General features: G+C 37.7%; 1 protein-coding gene across 4 annotated transcripts in view; it reads left to right on the forward strand.

Moving 5' to 3' along the window:
• Nucleotides 1-21,052, forward strand: part of LOC126251517 (protein outspread) — a 794,443-nt gene that overhangs the window by 706,471 nt on the left and 66,920 nt on the right. For all 4 annotated transcript variants that reach the window (XM_049952001.1, XM_049952029.1, XM_049952011.1 and 1 more), the window contains exons 8-13: nt 2,207-2,508; nt 3,056-3,196; nt 4,776-4,937; nt 6,778-6,953; nt 14,217-14,417; nt 15,781-15,931. In XM_049952001.1, the coding sequence (XP_049807958.1) occupies nt 2,207-2,508; nt 3,056-3,196; nt 4,776-4,937; nt 6,778-6,953; nt 14,217-14,417; nt 15,781-15,931 (1,133 nt within the window). The remainder of the gene's footprint in view (nt 1-2,206; nt 2,509-3,055; nt 3,197-4,775; nt 4,938-6,777; nt 6,954-14,216; nt 14,418-15,780; nt 15,932-21,052) is intronic.

Raw genomic sequence — 21,052 nt, forward strand, 5'->3', positions numbered from 1 at the left:
AGAGAGAGAGAGAGAGAGAGAGAGAGGTGTGTGTGTGTGTGTGTGTGTGTGTGTGTGTGTGTGTGTGTGTGTGTGTGTGTGTGTGTGTGTATTTGTTTAACATTAAGATATTAAATTAATGGGTTTTATTACGAGAGTGCTATTGCCGATTTTGAAGTATATTTATAAGCTGAACTGTGAACTGTGTAGTATTCATTGGAGTCAAGACTGTTCACATTTGTCTCTAGTAGACATCATGACATCCATGTAATTTTTAGGAGACATATGTATTTTCAGAATGTAAATCTGATCAGGGTAGTGGTGGTCATATTATTATTCTGTAATATTAAGATCATTTAATGATTGAGAGGCACAGTAGTTGTTCAAAGTGCTCATTAGTAACTGACCGTTATCTAACACATAGATCTGTCAGAATAGATGATCAAAATTGGCCTCTGAAAGTATTAGTGGAAAGCCTCAGATTATTACTCATTTATAGTTAAAATCGTGTAGAAAATTGAATTTGAAACTTTCAGACTGGCACGGAAAACATGAAGTGCATTGCAGTGTCCTCCTCTTTGGGCCATAGCCCACTGGGCACAGCACATAACAAAAGAAAACTGCTGCAGTTCCATGGTTGAAAATTTTGTGATGCATGGTATACACATTTAAAATGCACTGTCTCATAAAAAAAGTGAAGCATCAAGAAGTGGCGCAGGAAATGAATGAAAAACTACTACTTTGTTACGATATGTCATTATTTCAGTGATAACAATATCGAAGCAAAAAAATGGTTCAAATGGCTCTGAGCAGTATGGGACTTAACTACTGAGGTCATCAGTCCCCTAGAACGTAGAACTACTTAAACCTAACTAACCTAAGGACAGCATACACATCCATGCCCGATGCAGGATTCGAACCTGCGACCGTAGCGGTCGCGCCTTTCCAGACTAGCGCCTAGAACCGCTCGGCCACCACGGCCGGCAATATCGAAGCAAATTTATAAAGTACTTGGCAGTGTGAGCCCATTTATCAGTATGATATTACACCCCCTCTGGCTTGGATGCAAGAGCGGCTTGGATGCAAGAGCTGATTAGATTGGGAAGGGTGGCATATAACATTTATATCCTCTCCTGAGGCAAGCTGGCCCACAACTGGTTCTCAACATCCCCGATACTGGCACTGGCAGTTATCATAGTGCCATAGAACACTCACACATTTTCTGTAACAAGATTGATTAATGGTGTGATTCTGGGTGTTCTTCAAAGTTGTTCTTTCCATTTTCTGCACAAAATTTCAACACCAACCTTGTCGTCTTCTTCTTCAGGTGCTGCAAGTTTGGCTCTTAACATGTTAACAGCAAAACTCACAGCACATGAAGAAGACGGCTAGGTCAGTCCTCAAAAACCTGTTGGATAAAGTGGAAACAACAACTTGGCAGAATACCTGGAAACACACCATTAATCAGGCACAGTCACTAAACATGCATGTTACATGAGAACAGTATCGTTGTATATTAAAGACCTTCATATGATGATGAAAACCCATGGCTCTAAAATGAGGTCATAGTGAAAATTAAATGTGATTGTCCCTCCAGAATATGGGATCAGTGGACTGAGGAATGGGAGGGAAGGGAACATACATGTTTGAATAAAAAGATGGTACTACAAATGCAAAAGATTCAAATGTCAGACTGTTAGTTCACAACCACTTGCGACAGCCAATGTACATTGTACTATTTAGTCAGTTGTTTGAAGAAAATACCCACAGAAAATAAACCTGTATAGAAAGGAGATCAGATTATTAACTGTCCCACAAGTGATGTATATTCATACATCCCTCTTTGTTCTATCCGTCCTTCTGCTGGTGTTCTGTTATTTATAAACCCTGTATTTTGTAACTGGATGGCCGCACGGAGTGGCCGTGTGGTTTGAGGCGTCATGTCACGGACTGTGCAGCCCCTCCGGCGGAGTTCTCCCTTTTTTGTGTGTGTGTGTGTGTGTGTGTGTGTGTGTGTGTGTGTGTGTGTGTGTGTGTGTGTGTGTGTTTTTGTTCTTAGCATAAGTTAGTTTAAGTAGTATGTAAGTCTAAGGACCGGTGACCTAAGCAGTTTGGTCCCTTAGGAATTCACACACATTTGAATTGTTTTTTTGTAACTAGGTAAATGTATTGGTGTCTTGTAATTATTTAAGTGTGTGCTTAAAATCATGGTTTCATATTCCAACAGATAAAACGGACTCATCTCGGAGGATACTGTTTGATAATTATGATAGTGAGAGTAAAAGAGATGAAAAACTTAAGGATATTGCAGACTCTATAACAAGGGTCCGCTACAAGCGAAATTCTCCTATTGCCAGTAGTCTCTATCTCCACAAAGCCAGCAGCTTGAAGCCTACTCGAGATGGTGAATGTAGTGAGGAAGAACAGCAACTAAAAGATCAAACGAAGAAACCATTTATCAATCCTGCTTTGCGAGGAATGACAGAAGCTGACACCAGAGATGATAAACTATTACGGGAAAAATCAAATGTTAGTACCTATTGTGCAAGTGGAATTTATATTGCACTAATTTCCTTTTCCTTTATATTGACAGTGCTTTGCTTAAGAAACAAAATTTTTAATGTTAATCTCCTTTTCCTAATTGACAGAAACTACTTGAATGTGTATGCAGATAAAGCAATCATTTTTCTGGAAAAATTTACTTCTTAAACGTTTTGAGAAATATGCTGTGCTTTCAGTAATTACCAGTCCACTTTGTCTATTGGAAGAGTTTCAGATGCAATGCAGTGCAAAGTGACCTGTGAAATATGGATAATCCAACTTTGTTCTATCATTGACAAAAATCAGTACTTGATGATCACTGCCAAGAATGTTCACATTCAGTAGTAAATATGTTAGTACTTCTGATATTGACTTGTTCAGTCTTTTTCTATCAGATTTTGCAATAGATTTCGTAGCCCATTCTACTCTTTAGTCATCAGTAATGGTAATTTTATTTCCAGAGCATGAAATGGAGAATGTTTTGAAACTATATAACGTATTTTCATATTTATAAATGATTATTGTGCTTTTCAAGGTACGTGGAGATCCTGATGGTTGTGGACTCGACCTTTCAAGCCAAAGATATTCACCAAATTCTGAGCTACGTGTTGATCTCCCTGCAGAGGAACTGCTGAATATCAAGAAAGGCTGGCTAATGAAATTGGGTACAAATAAGGTGTGATATTTATATGTATATATTCCTTCAATTAATATCAAAAATAAACTCTACAAATTATTCTAATTAAAATATATTGATGTTTTTACTATTGTGTTCATTGCCCACAACGCTCTTCACAGTGTTTGAAATGTATGTTGTAGTCTTTCTAACTCTTTTAGTAAAAGCTGTTGCGTAAGCACTGTTCAGCCAGTCTTAAACCCCACCCTTGAGTCTACCCGTGTGATCATTTCAGTTTCTCCTGACACATCTCATTTTTCACCTGCCTTCAGTCCTTTAAATGATCTGTTCTGTTAAGACACTGGATTTTTGTGTTAGGTTGAGCACAAAAACAATATACAAGTGGATAAATGTGTACAGGCAAGCTGCTTGCAGAGGTACTGTAATTCGGTGAGAATGTTGTGCAACATGTATGGTTTCTGTCCACTTACTGTACCAAAATTTTTATTTGAATACACTCAGCCAGTTACACAGCCACATAATTCTATAGAGGGAGCTGAACGTAACTGTGTAAATTTTCTTTCTTTCATTAATTAGAGCTTGTCTTGTATTAATCTTTTCTTTCTCACCCCTCTTGCTTGCCTACTCCTTACTTCCTCCACCCTACCCACATCCCTCCCCTTTTCACTACAGTTCCATTAGTCTCAGCAGGCTTTCCATTTATTTCACTTATCTCTCATATTTTAGCATTCTGCATACTTTTCAAACTATTGGCTATCGTCAATGAGGTTTTTTATTCTCATTTTCCCATAATTTTTGCTTTGCCCACTCTCTCCATGTTAATCTACTTTAATCTCTCTTGTATTGTGTGCCTCACCTCATATTTTGTTACCCTTACTATTAACATAATCATTGTTTATCCTACAGTAAAAATTATTGGTTAGTTAGGTATGACTGACAATCTCTTTATTCCTGTATGTTTATCCATAATTATTGTAAATATTGGTTATGTAGTGGTGAGACTATCACTAGTGCAAAGTGATAGTCTCACCACTACATAACCAATTTTTATGATGATTATGAAGACATTGTAATAGTCATATTATATCTCATAAAAGGCCTGATGAAATTACATATTGCTACTGGATGGTGATACTGATTAAGGATGGTATGGTACTTGTTACCCTGCGTTTGTTTGTTATTGTTGATTCACTCTGTATAGCGATAATCTGGCAGTGTAAAACTGGACGAAGGGGGACATATAAAGAGCATAACAATGAAGCTTTTTGAAGGAAACTGTTACCAAAATCACACACACACACACACACACACACACATTTAAAACTTTTAGCCATTTCTGTAAGCATATATAAACTGGACAACACCATAATTAAATTAAGACTACTAAAAAGGAAAAAAGTATTCATTTTTATTGTGGAAGCCTGTATGGACACTCTTTAACTTTGTTTTCAAGTATATTTACATGTTCCTCTCATGTGCGACTTCTTCTTTTCTTTGTTTGAAGGTGTTGGCTAACAGGCTTCACTTTAAGGTTAAAAAATGAATGTGTCCAGGGCACCTTTTTCTGTTGTCCAAACCAATTTTAATTTTTGTGTGTTTATTTTTCGTCTTGTTTTAGGAATGGAATAAACATTGGTTTGTTCTTCGTGGTGCTGCCTTGATGTATTATAGAGATCCTACAGCAGAAGACAATGGTATACTGGATGGTGTAATTGACTTGAATGGAGTCAGCAATGTGATTGAAGTACAAGTGGCCAGAAATTACGGCTTCCAAATAGATGTAAGTAGTTTCATGATAGGAAACTGTGAAAAATTAGATATTTCACAGATATTGCTTCACATTGTCAGTATACATTTGTCTACATTTTATGATCAAAATTTATTTTATGCATAGCATTCTTGCTTGCCTTAAGAGACCGTAGTATTGTTGGCAATTTTTATGTGGTTTGTGAAATATGTGAGAACACTGTACGTGCATGTCAATTTTGAAAAGCTATAAACGCATTTTTTTGATTGAACTGTCACCTGTAATAGAGCTAAGTGTCAGTTTTTTTAAAAAAAATCTTGTCACTGTTTTTTCAGCTGAAAACTGTTTGAATTCCTAGTGGTTTATGTAGCAGTACCATTAATTACTATGTGCAATGAGAGTTGCACACCATTTTTTCCATATGTAAACTTTGCTATAATACTGTCATATAAAGCACTATGGGGAACGTTAATTTTGCATGATGCTCCAATGCTCAGATTGTATTTTCACACAGTCTTGCCTCTCTTACAGAAATATAGGTGGCAATAGTAATGTGACAACATTAACAAATTACATTCTGTCCATGCTTTCAAATATCAGTCGCAAAAGTCCCACTGTTTGGACTGTGGGGCATAGCACTGTGAGCATTATTAGAGTTTCTGACAATGATCAGCATTACTCATACCCTTTTCTCCTACCTAGCCTATCACTGCTTCTGCCTCAGAGTTATACAAATGGATTTGAATTTTTTGGTATTTCTGTCAGACTTGCACATGTCAGACCTGGTGTGGTTTGCAATCAGGTGTAAGAGTGATCTGTGACCCCACTGTAAGCAGCGTGAGAGTTACACACATTCGGCAGTGCTTCTGGATTCGTAACTTTACTGCTTTGGCTATGCGAACTCTGAAGTCAGTCACATGCTAGCTTATTTTGGATTCTTGTTTACTTTTCCTGTGCTCCCTTGAATTTATGCCATTAAATCTTTTGCGCTGTCACACACTCTTAGTCCTATGACTCTTTTTCACCATGTTTTTGGACTCTCTGCTCAGCAGTTAAGTTGAAACTCAGCGCTTTTTGTGGGCACCACACATCGTGTTGCTACTCGTTCACTGCCAGACGTTTTGTGGATGCTACCATCTCGTTATGCAAGATGTAATAAATTTGTTGTATTGTTTGTCCATTATTAATCTCTTCGTCCAGTGTCATCTGTTTAGTACACTAATTTCAAGTATGCTCTAGATATGTGCTCTTTATGTAGCATTGTAATGCTGTATGCTATGAGCCTAAGTTTTACTTTAAAAATTGCAAATACATAAATTCACATTTGTTTGCCAGAAGTGTAAGAAAAATCATAATTATCCACTTAAGAAAAAATGGACTAAGTGTTCAGAATATATTTTGGAATCTTAGAGAGAAATTTGTGACTGTGAAGTGTAAAATTAAAACAATTGCAGCCACTTCTACGAGTGCCTTCATTAGAAATAAAACATTTAAAACTGGCGTGTCACGTGTCATACGTGTCACGTGGTATATGTGACATGCCAGTTTTAAAGGTTTTATTTCTGATGAAGGCACTCGTAGAAGTGGCCTAAAACTAGTTCAAAAAGACATTATTTTTGTGACAAAGGGCTGCAACTGTTTTAATTTTACCTTGTAACAGTCGTTGACAATGCAGCCATGTTTAAAGCTTTAATATTACTGTGAAGTGTCTTGTTTGTCATTGAACATAACCTCTAAAGCCAATTCGGCATGGTTGTTTTAAATTCCATTTCATAGTTCCTAGAAATAATTGACATATATTTCTTGTTAACTGAAAAGCTACTCCATTTTGTACAGTACTTTTGTAGCTAATGTGAGCTGTATTTTATTACAGACATGGGACAGCAAGCAGTGTGTGCTATCAGCTGTTACGTCTGGTATTAGAGCAAACTGGATGGTCGCACTCCGTCGAGCTGCAGGATTGAAGGATCCTGTTGTGGATGGTGTAATAGTGAATGATGCAAAACTTGACAATGACCTTGGAGGAAATCAACTTTCTTGTAGGCCATTGTAAGTTTTTCTAGTATGTGAAGTAGGGATCACACTCTCCAGCAAAGTAAAAGCAAGAAATTACAAATACATAGCAGTTCGAAGGAAAATTGAAAATGTACTTCATTAGCCCCCCTCCTACAAATGATCTAAGCTAAGCAGTTGAAAATTTCTGTTAGATATGTCACGTTGAAGTATTCATTATAGAATTGGGTGACAAGTAGTAGTGTATTGTAAACAGGCCACTGTATTTACAAATCTAGGTAACTATTTTCTTTTAAATTACCAGTGTAATAAAGTAAATATTAAACAGTGGAAAACTGAGGCTGGAATAATGACAATATTTTGAAAAGAAGAAATTGCTACTCACTGTATAGAGAAGATGTTGAGTTGCGAGAAGCCATAACAAAAAGACTGCTATACATTTAAGCGTTTGACCAAAAGGCCTTTTTCTAAAGTAGAAAATATGTACATTCATGCAAGTACAACTGGCACACTCTGAGCTGTGCTTGCATGAATTTTTGGGTATTTTTCTACCTCAGAAGAAGGCACTCAGACTGAAAGCTTAAATGTTTAAGAGTCTTTTTGTTGTGCCTGGCTGCGACTCAACTTCTCCTCTATAAGCTGAGTAGCAATCTGTCCTTTCATAACACAGTAAATATTGAACTACTGGTAGGAGATAAACAACAGCTATTTAGTATAACTGATGAAGCTGCATCTTTTTTCAAAGCAGAAGCACTTTTTATTTATTAAATTAAACTTAGCTGGCATAAGGACAAACATTATTACGCAGTTTAGTGACACTATTGCTGCTGCTGCTGGTGCTGTGTACAGATCATTTTTCTATGAAGAGCTTCTGCTGAGGTATGTGTCGATTCATTCTGTATCATCTATATTTACATCTAAATCATGACTATGCAATTTGCACTTAAGTGCCTAGCAGAGGATTCATTGAAGCACCTTCAAGCTATTTGTCTACCATTCCACTCCCAAGTGGTACGCGGGGAAAACGAGCACTTAAGTCTTTCAGTGTAAGATTTGTTTTCTCTTATTTTACCATGATCATTTCTGCATATGTATGTGGACGTCAGCAGAATATTTCCACACTCGGAAAAGTTGGTTATACAATGAAAAATGCCTATGTTTTAATGATTGGCATCCCAATTCATGTATCTTGTCCGTGGAACACTCTACCCTATTTCACAATAATACAAAATGAACTGCCCTTCTTTGAACCTTTTCGATGTCCTCCATCGTTCCCATCTTATACGGATCAAACATCACACAGCAGTATTGCTGAAGAGGGCGGACAAGCATAGTGTAAGCAGTCTCTTTAGTAGACTTGTATTTTTAAATTTTCTGCCAATAATCGCGGCCTTTGGTTTGCTTTCCAGACAACATTGCCAGTGTGATAGTTGCAATTTAATTTATTCGTAATTGTAATCCCTAAGGATTTAGTTGAACTTACAGCTTTTAGATTTATGTGATTTTTCTTGTAACCAAAAAGTAGCAGATTTCTTTTAGTAGTTATGTGGATGACTGAACACTTTCCACTATTTAAGAGTCAATTTAAATTTTTCACGTCGTAAACATCTTTTTTAAATCATTTTGCGGTTGGTTTTGATAATCTGATGGCTTTACGAGACAGTAGAGACACCACCATCCACAAACCATCCAAGAGGGCTGCTTAGATCATCTCCTAAATTGTTTATGTAGATCAGAAACAGCAGAGATCCTATAACACTTCCTTGGGGAATGCTAAATATTACTTCCATTTTACTTGATGGCCTTCTTTCAGTTACTGCGAACTGTGACTTTTCTGACAGGAACTTGTGAATCCAGTCACACAACTGAGATGATACTCTATAGGTACACAATTTGATTAGGAGTCTCTTGTGATGAATGGTGCCAAAGCCTTCTGGAAATAAAAAGAGGATGGAATCAATTTGACATTCCTGTCAATAGCCGCCGAGAATAAAGAGCCAGTTGTGCATCACAAGAACAGTATTTTCTGAATCTGTGATGACTGTTCATCAATAAATTAGTTTCTAGATCTTCACAGTCTGTGTTCCAAAAGCCTAATGCAAATCGATTTTTGTGATATGACTTTGTAAATCAGTGGATTACTCCTATTTCCTTTCTTGGGTATTATTGTGACTTGTGCAACTTTCCATTCTTTAGTTAAATATCTTTCGATGAGTGAGCTGTTGTATAGGATTGCTAAGTATGGAGCTATTATATCAGTATACCCTGAAAGGAATCTGACTGGTATACAATCTGGATTGGAGGCCTTGCCTTTATTAAGTGATTTAAGCTGCTTCACTGGATCGATGATATCTACTTCTAAGTTACTCATGTTAGCATTTATTCTTGATTTGAATTCTGGAATATTTTCTTTTCTTCCTTTGGTTAATAATATACAATAAACTTTATTGTGCACAAGTTGTGCATATTAAGATACATTATTTAATACAGAGGTCTATGATTGATTCTCAATGTTTTTCACAGAGTTCACATACGCATATCGAGTCTGGGTCGTGGTATGTCTTCGTCTTGCAGAATATGTGATGGTAGCCATGGACTGCCATGGAATTTATGAATTTATGAAGTGTCTGAGCTCTGGATTGTGCTGGTCCACGCTCTGTTCATCATGGCCTCTGAAGAGCACAACTCTGGCCATATCTCCTTCTTTTTCTTCTCCATCCAGTTGTCTGTGTAGGGCAAGTTGAATTTCCATCTCAGGTCCTTTACCAGAAATGTTTCTCTAATGAGTTTGTACTCTAATCTTGACTTCGTGTGGTTGGAAATTCCGAGGTTTGCCTTCAGGAATCTGTTTTTCACTTTTTCCATTCATAGTAGGTCTTCATAGAATAGCTTTTCCCATGTTATCTCTAGTCCATATGTTAAAATATGAACAATTTTGGCTGCGAAGAGGACCATGGCTGTATCCAGGGATAGTTTGCTAAGTGACTTGATTTCGTAGATGGCTTTGGCTTTGGCTGCTGCTCATTGTATTGTGTGGATTCTGTATGAGTGTGTTGTTGTCTGAACCAAGACGGCCAGATATATAGATTTTGGGGAACGGTGCCGAAGTTCTTATTGCTAGGACCACGTCGTAAGTGACTACGTTGAACTAAAGGAACTGAGGGTGTCTCCTTGTAACACTCCATTTGTCTGTGTAATTTCTTGCGAGGTTGTTACATTGTCTGATATTATGATGGAATTTTTGCTCAGGATGTTGTGTGTCAAGACGCTTAGTTCCTTGTTCTGTTCCAACATCTGTTCTATTTTGGCGCATGTTACAGTCCTGTTGAGATTGTCAAATGCCCTTGTGAAATCGATGAGTACTGTGTGAAATATTCCTTTTGGGAGTCTTATTTTCTCCTCTACGTAATCTCAGGTTTTTGACTGCGTGTAGGGTGCTTCAGCCTTTCCTGAATCCAAATTGTTCCTCTGGGATCTTGTTGTCGTTTTCTTCTGTTAGTCTTATCTTCATTAGGCTTGTCAGTATTTTGAGGAGGTTATTCTCTAGGGCAATTCCCTAGTATGAATTTGGGTCATGTGGTTCTCCTTTCCCCTTCTACAGCATTCTGATTGTCGAGGTTCTTCATGTCTCCGGGATTCGTCCTGTGTGGAGACAGAAGTTCGTCATGTCCGTGATTGCTGGAATTAAAACTTCTGAGGCTGCCTTGATGTGTGTGTGTTGAATATCCTGCCCGGCCCTGCTGCTTCTTTTTCTTCAGTGTTCGTATAGTGTTTCTAATTTCCTCTGTCGTGAATCTTCTGATGTCTTCGTATTGTTGTTTCATGAGCTTCGTTGATACTCTGTTGATTTAGGTTGTTGGTGAAGTGGTCCTCCCAGACTGGCATATCTCTTTTCCACATTGTCTGAGTCCGTCATGAGTTTAGAGCTACGTAGGGGTTTTCGTTTGCTTCTTCCACCATTCTTTTAGCTTAGAGTTCTGTGAAATCATCTTGTTTTTTCTTTAGGACATTCATGTATTCTTTTCTGAGTCTGCTATATGTGATCAGGTCGTCCTGTTTTTGTGTGTGTTTGGCCACGTGGAGGGCTAGTAAGACTCTTTTTCTCTCTGTGTAGCATTGTTGATCGAACCATCTCTTTGCCTTTCTCTCATTGGTTGTGGTGGTACCGGCTTTAATTAAGTCTTCTAGCACTGCTGCTGCAGCATCTAGGTCCTTAGGTTCTTTTCCTGTATTTTGTTGTCAAAGACAGTAAGCTTGTCTCCATTTTTGTGTATCTTATTCTCGTCTATCTTTCTGGAGGATCTTCCCGTGTACTTTGTTTTCTGTTGTGTGCATTTAGGTTCTTTCATTTGGAAGGTGGTTGTCACTGGACAGTGTTTCTTTATTGTCGTCTCGCAGTGATATCACGTTGTGGTCCATTATTTTGAGATTGTTGCCTTTGTAAAGGATTATGTCTGGGTGCTGCTACCATTGTGTGTGAAGTATGTGTTATTTTCTCTCTTGTCAATCAGTGTGAATCCCTCTTCAGCTATTATCTTTAGTAGTTCTCCTTTGGTTAAGGAGTTTCAGAAAACCGTGTTCACTAACTCTGCTTTAGTGGCACTGACATCACCATTGTTACTGTGCAATGAAGGTACTAATTTCATGTTGCCGGTGGTGTACTTCATATATCAGCAGAATCTCTTTGGGTTTTCTAAGAGATTTGGGGACAGTCCTGTTGTGGAAACTGTTAAAAGCATCTTGCATTGAAGTTCACCTTAAATTTTGGGCTTCAGTAAAACTTCTAAAGATGGGATCACTGGAACATAAGTGAATGAGTGAGGACGATCTCTTACAGTAATGTACATTGATGGCAAGTAAGTAGTTCATCTGCATTTGCATGTTTTCACTCCTTACGACTTTGTCCAGTCAGTTGCATACCTTCTCCCAAGATACCCCCCCTGCCTCCTCTCCCACCCCCCTTCAAAGTGGGAAAAATGAATATGTGAGATCTGATTTTTCTTATTTTATCATGGTGGTCATTTCTTTCCAAGTAGGTGATAGTCAAATAGATATTTTGGCTTTATGAGAAGAAAATTTGTGACTGAAATTTTGTGATGAGATCTTGCCGCTACAAAAATTGTGTTTATTTTAATGTTTGTCACCCTAACTCACTTACCATAACAGTCTCTCTCTCTCTCTCTCTCTCTCTCTCTCTCTCTCTCTCTCTCTCTCTCACACACACACACACACACACACACACACACACACACACACACACACACACACACACACACCCCTCCCCCGGGTTGGTAATAAAAAATGAGCTGTCCTTTTTTGAACATAGGGCATGTCGTACGTCAAGCCTATCTGGTAAGGATCCAACACTGGGTGGCAATAAGCTAAGGCAGTAGAGTATAGAAAAGTACAGTCCCTTAAATTTCAAAATGACATGTTGCTGAGTATTTGGCAAATTAAAAATTCTGGAAAAATATCTTGTTTTAACAAACGATACTATTAGAAGAATATCCGCAACTGAGCATTATACCAGTGGTTCAAAATACCGCTTCGGTTATAAATTTCTTTTATTATCCCATGACAGGTTTAGGCTGTTACAAGCCTATCTTCAGGTGTCTTACTGGAAATAATAAGAGATGGGACATAATTTTCACACGTCGCAACACACACAAAAAACAAAAAACAAAAATTCTAAGAAAGTTTTAAAAAACATTTCAAAACTGCCTGTTGGGTTTCGAAACGTTTTAAAACTCCTTTTTTCCCCCTAAGGTAAGTCTTTCCACTCCCGGGATTGGAATGACTCCTTACCCTCTCCCTTAAAACCCACATCCTTTCGTCTTTCCCTCTCCTTCCCTCTTTCCTGATGAGGCAACAGTTTGTTGCGAAAGCTTGAATTTTGTGTGTATGTTTGTGTTTGTTTGTGTGTCTGTCGACCTGCCGGCACTTTCATTTGGTAAGTCACATATATACGCACACACACCCATATTCAACCACACATACACAGACACAAGCAGACATTTGTAAAGGCAAAGAGATTCGGCATAGATGTCATTCGAGGCAGAAGTACAGAGGCAAAGGTGTTGTTTAAAGACAGGTGAGGTATGAGTGGCTGGTTTTTTAGAGTTATATGGAAAAAAAAAATTGGAAAAAAGTCATTGGGACTATTCAGCTTTTAGGGCTTGGCTTCAGTGTAGATTTGTTGCGCATATATATAATATATTAATGTGTGTCCCAACATGTGAAAATTATCTCTCGTCTCTTGCTATTTGCAGTACGACACCTGAAGATGGGCTTGTAACAGCCCAAAACCGGTCGTGGGATACTAAAAGTAATTTACAACCGAAGCGGTATTTTCAACCACTGGTATTTTGTTTTAAATTATGCATGAGCATCTTAAAGTTTTAAAACAGATGTTAAAAGTCATTCAGTAGGTGTCTGGAGACCCTCGTAGAGCAGACTGAACCATTTACTACTCTTAAGTCATTTAAGGAGATGAAACACTGCTGCATATCTCGTGATCTGTCCTAGCATCAATTATCACCAATTTCTGACGATTCATAATTTGATTAGTGGTTATTGTCATTTAACTGCTTAATAAATTATTAGGGATCTGCTAAGTTCAAACAATTGATCCATAAATTTCAGTTAGGAACTTAACAGTTCATTTGTATCGTCAAGATCCATACTGGTTTTCCTAACTGTTGGGACCTACTTGGACTGCCACTGAAAATGAGAACATAGCAAACAAGACTTCAGTTTTCTGTTGTGGTGTTAAAATGAAGGCATAATGATCGGTTGTATTCCTTCCCCTCCTTAAGTTGAACTTGTGGAGCTTCATCAATTATGCATCTGTTGTGTATAGATTGACAGTAAAGCTAGTTTATGCAAAAACTCTGTGGTATGTGACAAATATTGTGTGCATTAAGGTGTTAGTTTTGAGAAAATAAGCGCTGAGTGTTGTATAACAATATTATGTGAGCTTTCGTGACTGATTTTTTAGAGTTATCTGGAAAAAAAAATTGGAAAAAAGTCATTGGGGCTATTCAGCTTTTAGGGCTTGGCTTCAGTGTAGATTTGTTGCCAAAATTCAGATAGTAATATACTGTTACATCAAAAGATTATTTTTAAGTTGACAGTGCTGATTCACGTTACAGAATTGTGTTATTTTTCATTAATTACAATTTAAAACTCACATTCAGCCAAGTTTTGTGTATAAATTTAGTTAATAAATGTGACCTTTTTTTACTGTTGTGATTATATATGAAAACGGTAAATTTAGTAATGACATACTGTGTTTTGTAGGTTGGCATGTGCAGAACCATCCATTGTCCCAAGCACTCCAGCAACACCACGGTCTGTACTGCTCTCTTCAGATGAAGAGTACAGAACGGCGTCAGAAGGTGGAAGGAGGGAGAGTGAAGATTGGGGTGAATCTCTAACTCCTCTGCCACCATCTCCACCATTAAACAGGACACCTATCTCAAGAGTTAAAGAGAAAGCCAGGTAATTGGTTATCTTCTGTAATACATAAAAAGGTGTCCGCAATGAACAAATGAGAACAAAAGGCATATGTCTTGAAAAGTATTGCACAAGGTTTACATAGTTGGCAAGAACACCTCAACATGAGAACCATTGGCAGCATAGACTGTATCTGGTGATACTCTGTCAACTGCTGCAAATCCACAGCTATTGGCAGAAGTGTAGTCACCGGAATGTGGCCAAGCAGATTTGCAACATCAGTTACACGAGTGCCACACACTTTTTGTTGTGGACTCTCACAATACTCGCACATAAGGCGAGCATGGTGACCACAGTGTTGGTCCTCTTTCTCATTTCAGTGGGCCGGAAACATCTCCTTAAGATAGGAGCACACAATTTTGGCATAGTGAATAAGGGTGTTATCCTGTTGAAAAAATGGGACCTATTGACTATGTACGATGGTACAATTCTCCACCAGATACAGATATCTAGTCCTGGTGACTATAGTTTCGTGAGAGAACAATGAAATGATTCCACTCTTCAGCAGATAGCATCAGAGACTCCCCATCAAACTGTAAGATTTGTATAGAACCATAGCATGTGGGTTTTCAGTTCATCAAACCATGCAGTTGTGCCTGTTGTCTTTTCCACTGACATAAAACATGACCTCATTTGAAAAGGTTGTTGTTGGCTCATTCCAGCATCATCTCAGCAAACTGTTTGTGATAAGGGTGATCATCTAGCTAAAGAACATGCAGCTCTGAGTTCCAGTATGTCCAATTCTGGTGTTCTGGCATGAATTGATTCCCATGGACTTCTGACGTCTGATGCCTGGTACATCGTCATTGGCCATCTGAGTGGTCTGGTGTTTCAGTGTTTTCCCTACTATTATTCAACACTTCCTGTCTGTTAAAAATAATGGTCCCAATGTATGATGCTGTAGTGAGAGATAAGCACAGGGCCATTCTCTGCCCAAAAATGCCATTGCACTTAGAGCTGACACATTTCAGCCAGCCATAATATGCACTGTGTCTTCTCCTGTATAGAAAATACCTCCTCCCCCAGTCATGAATGCTTCAGCTGCGGTGAACAGCTGCAGTCTCTATTTTTTGTTTATGTCTGCAGATGCACATTGCCTGGCCAGCTCATTGCCTCAATAAACTTCGACAATTCCTCAGTGCCTGTATGTTAACCCTTGTGACATTCTTTTTATGTGGCTCTAATGGCTAGTAATTCTTCTACAGTGAGTTTGAAAATATATTTTACCATGCCTACAGCTTGTAAAATTGACACAGTAAAACTTGAGTAAAGTTAAAAATTGTTACCTGACGCATAAGTACAATGTTTCATCTCATTACAAGACTTCTTAAGTTCTGTTTGCTTATAGGTCCAGATCAAACTCAAGATCACGTGTATATAAAAGGTCAAGATCATCTCCTCCTTCATCACGACACTCTACTTTGGATTCTATTCGTCCTGAAGATTTACTGGCATGCTGTGGGGAACTTCCTGAATCTGATGCAGAGGAAAGCATTGGTGTAAGTTCTAGAATGATTTTTTAAATTTGTATAATTTATGTTTTACTGTAAAGAGATATGACTATTTACCAGTAATGGAAATGGGACCGAGTGGAACAAAACTAAAATAAATAAATTGCTTACTTTCAGAATCAGTTGTGCCAAGATTGCAGTTTGGGAGGTGGAATGTGGTGAGGGGTTGCGTCAGGAGAATAGGTGGAGGGAGAAAGAGCTGGGAAGTGGGGGGAGGGGTTGGAAGGGGTAGCTGGCAGCTTGAAAGGGGGCAACTGATACGCGGGATAGAAATGTGGGAGGAGGAGGCAACTGATGAATGGGACAGGACTGCGACACATGGGCACCAGAGCTGGTGAGTTGTGTGGTGGACATTGACAGTGACATGATGGCGTGGGTTGGGAGAGAGTGACAGGGCAGAGGAAGGAGAGACTGTTGGGAAGAGGATGTGGATGCAGTAGATTAGTGGATCTGGAGGTCTCATCCTGCCTCCCCCTCCTGCAGTCCTATCCCGTGCACCTGCTGTGTCCATTCAAGCTGCCAGTTACCACTCCCCAACCATTACTCCCACTTTTGGGCTCCTTCTCCCTCTACCTGCCTTGACTGAAACAACACTTGACCCCAGCCCACATGCCAAAATACAGCCTTGTCCTTGTGTGGTTAGCTGGCACAATGTAGCTGCACAAGTGTAAAACTTAACTTAAATAACACTATTTCTTCTGTGGTATATCTGTTCCTCTTACCCTTTTTCTTCACTTGCTATATTTCACTGTCTGCTGGTGGGGACAGGTTTGTAAAAATCTGAAAGATAAATATTCAGCCATGCTTACTAATTTTATCTTTATGGACTTTCTGTCTTCAAATTATCAATATTCATTAATTATTTCTGTTTATTGTTACTTTTAAGAATAGCGTTTCTTCCATATTTATAAGTGTCCAAATCGTATGTTATTGATGCAAAAGATACCTAACGTGTGTTACCGTGGTTTCATTTACCAGAGCAAAAACTAACTAGTGTTTCCTATGAGGGACATTCAATAATGAAAGAGACAAATTGGTGTAGAAATGAAACAGTTTGTAGGAGTAGTTTTGTACTTTCATGGCTTTAAGTTCACATCACTTGGAGGAGGTGAAAGTGGATAATGGATAAAAATTGTTGTGTTTAAAAGGATAAAAATTGTTTGGTCTATAACATCAGTATCACTTTTTATGATGGCTTCAAATTTCCACATTACTTGAACAACGTTCATTGTTCAGTTTCTTGTTTTCTGAAGATGAAAAACTGGTTAAAATCATCTTTTTCACATGATTTTATGGTATGGTGAAAGTCTTAGGAAACGCAGAAATTGTAAGTTGGTAGAACATTTCCAAAACACCTCAGTGACTGATGAGCAACGTGCTGGCTAGGCAGGTGTTAACTCCTTACTTGAAATCCACATTGACAACATTAGTCATGAAGACCCACATTTTACAGTTGAAAATATAGCCAAACCAGTTGCGGTAAGTGTTGGTACAATTTGTAATATCATAAGTAACAAGGCTAAGATAAAAAAACAAGTACAAGATCTGGTCCCGAAGAGTTAATACAACAACATCACAAACAAGACTCATAGTGTGTACGGGCTTGAAAGAATGTAATGAAAGGAAAGATGACTTTTTTTTTAAACAAGATTTTTCACGTGTGATAAAACTTAGGTTCATCATTTTGAACCAGAGTCCAAAAGACAAAGCATGGAATGGAAGCACACCAGCTCACCTGCCAGTAATAAATTTAGAATGCAAGCATCAGCAGGAAAAGTCATGTTGTCTTTTGTTATTATTTGAAAGATTAGTGTATAATAAACAGTGTTTTCTATTCAGACATGCTGATGAACAAAGAAAAGTCAGCAATGAGGGTAAAACATCATGGATCTCAAAGACGAGGTGTGATACTGCTACATGACAATCCTCATCCTCACATGGCCCAATTGACCCAAGAAACCAATGACAAAATGGATTGGAAGATACTACCTCATCCTTCGTACAGTCCAGATTTGGCTACCTAGGATTTTCATTTGTTTGGTCCACTTAAGGGGGCTTTGTATGGAAAAAAGTTCAGCAACAATAAGGAAGTGAAATAGTTCATGGGGAAGTGGTTCAAACAAAAAGACAAAGGCTACTTTGCATCAGGAATTTTAAAAAAAGTTCATTGTTGTGTAGCATGCTGGCTGACTGGGCTGGATAAAAGGGTGGAACTGATTGATTGATTCAAACACTTACTCATTTATTAATAATTTGAGTTCAAGATCAATGCAAAGTGCAGTTTCACTTAAAAAATAAACCAGTCGTAATAACTGAAATCAAGTTGAGAACAGCAAAATGTTTTAAACACTCTGACTCAATCAATTCTGCAGCATTTAGTATCACAGGAAATCAAGCATAAGCAGGACAACCAGTGGAGCAAATACTTACTATTTTTTTTTTGTTTCGAAAATGAAATATTTACAAAAATACTTTTTAATCAAATTCCTTAAAATGATAACCACTAGTTTGCTTTAAAATAAAAAAAATCAATTTTAGTGTATTTAAAAAAACACATGCTCATTTTAACAACTTACGAGCAGACTGGTACTAAATTTAAATTTAAATAGAACCATGAGGACAATCCGTTGGATCCTAAGAGCTCATTCTGTCATGACACGTACTTTGATATATCAACTTCAGTCCATTCCAGTTCATAACAATACAAGGAAATGTCACAGAGTGCCCTGAAACAATTCACCCATTTAGGATCAAAGAAATGTAACTTCAAAAACAGTGTTTTGAGATAATTTGATTTAAAGGTTTTGTCCAAAAAACTGAGTACTTTATAATAGTTTTTCACAAACCTTTCTATGGTAAATAAAAAGTATACTTCATTGACTGTTGTTTTCTACTAAGTGGTACATATTGTAGTCACTTGGTGAACACTAATGAAATACACGTAGTTACCTTTGTCCGATCATTAACTTAATGACTGCTGCTTTATAACATATCAATGCCAAACAAATAATATGCAGTTTTAAGCAATATTATCATATAAAAGATTACTTGTGTTAATATGTTTTTATAAATACAGAATACACAGAACAAGATATGGGAATGTGTGTCAGTGCTTTTCAATGAGTACTATAAGCAAGAGAACTGTTTCTTAGGTTGTTTATTATCAATCTATGATGGAGAATACATAAAACCCATTATTATTTTCGCTTTGTATTTTTTGTCTGTGGTAACATTGAAATTACAATAAATAATTTACAGGTAACAGAAATGATATTCTTGTTTTTTAATATTCACATAAATACATAAGAAAAATCATTTTAATGAAATACACTGCTACCTCACACCTATTTTTCTGTTTGTGGATTACTGCTTCAAAAACAACACAACATAGACACTTAAACTAGCCAAAATTAGTGGTTTACATGAAATAGCTAAGGTGATGAACTAACAACAGTAATAAAGGAGACGAAAAACAGAAAATAAACACGAAGTCTATTCCTGTAATTCTTCCACATTTTCCTCATTTTCTAAATCGTTAGCAGCCTTAAATCCTTGACATAATGTGATACCTAGGCGGTATAATGCCCTTACTACATAAATCTGTAAGATCTTTCTTGTTTTATTTACTTATGCAGAGAGGACTGTCATATGCTGGGCACAGAGTATTGTCTTTAGGTCCTGAATTTGAAGATTTTTGTAGGCCAGGTCTCTTCTTGGTGTGCAAAACTTGAATGTTACGATCATCATAGCAATACTTGAGAAACATCGTGTCAGGCTGATCTTTCCTATCTTGTATCCAAACAGTCTTAAGCCATTTCACAGTTTCTCCATTCTTAGTAGTTTTCCTATTCCGAATTACTTTCTTCTGAAGCTGGTTGAAATCTAAAATTTGAGTGTTATCCATTTATGTCACTATGTACTTGTTGGAGGTCATTCTTACAATTGTATACCAGCCAATGGAATCAAAAACATCCACATGTTTACTTTTTCTTTTGATGCTCATATGCACTGAGTCTATTTCCATTTGTGAATGTCCAGGCTCAAAACAGCATTGGTCGATAGTTGGAATGTCCAGTGTATTCACTGCACGCAAATGCACAGTGTTCATGTTGGCATTCCTGTTCTGGCTCCCACATATATCAGAAAACAAGGTTATCAGTTTTTCTTGTGCATGATTTTTCAAAAAGCCACCTCCATGGACCCCCTTCTTGCTGTTGTCTCATCCCACATGAAGCAATCTGTTTTGTTTTGTCCTACATTAAGAACTGTGACATTGTACACAGATAGCTTTCTTTTATAGAATGTTGTTGTTGTTGTTGTGGTCTTCAGTCCTGAGACTGGTTTGATGCAGCTCTCCATGCTACTCTATCCTGTGCAAGCTTCTTCATCTCCCAGTACGTACTGCAACCTACATCCTTCTGAATCTGCTTAGTGTATTCATCTCTTGGTCTCCCTCTACGATTTTTACCCTCCACGCTGCCCTCCAATGCTAAATTTGTGATCCCTTGATGCCTCAAAACATGTCCTACCAACCGATCCCTTCTTCTAGTCAAGTTGTGCCACAAACTCCTCTTCTCCCCAATCCTATTCAGTACCTCCTCATTAGTTACGTGATCTACCCACCTTATCTTCAGCATTCTTCTGTAGCACCACATTTCGAAAGCTTCTATTCTCTTCTTGTCCAAACTATTTATCGTCCATGTTTCACTTCCATACATGGCTACACTCCATACAAATACTTTAAGAAAAGATTTCCTGACACTTAAATCTGTACTCGATGTTAACAAACATCTCTTCTTCAGAAACGATTTCCTTGCCATTGCCAGTCTACATTTTATATCCTCTCTACTTCGACCATCATTAGTTATTTTACTCCCTAAATAGCAAAACTCCTTTACTACTTTAAGTGTCTCATTTCCTAATCTAATCCCCTCAGCATCACCCGATTTAATTTGACTACATCCCATTATCCTCGTTTTGCTTTTGTTGATGTTCATCTTATATCCTTCCTTCAAGACATTGTCCATTCCGTTCAACTGCTCTTCCAAATCCTTTGTTGTCTCTGACAGAATTACAATGTCATCGGCAAACCTCAAAGTTTTTACTTCT

This window comes from Schistocerca nitens, chromosome 1 (assembly GCF_023898315.1).
Source record: "Schistocerca nitens isolate TAMUIC-IGC-003100 chromosome 1, iqSchNite1.1, whole genome shotgun sequence".
Taxonomy (NCBI): Eukaryota; Metazoa; Arthropoda; class Insecta; order Orthoptera; family Acrididae; genus Schistocerca; species Schistocerca nitens.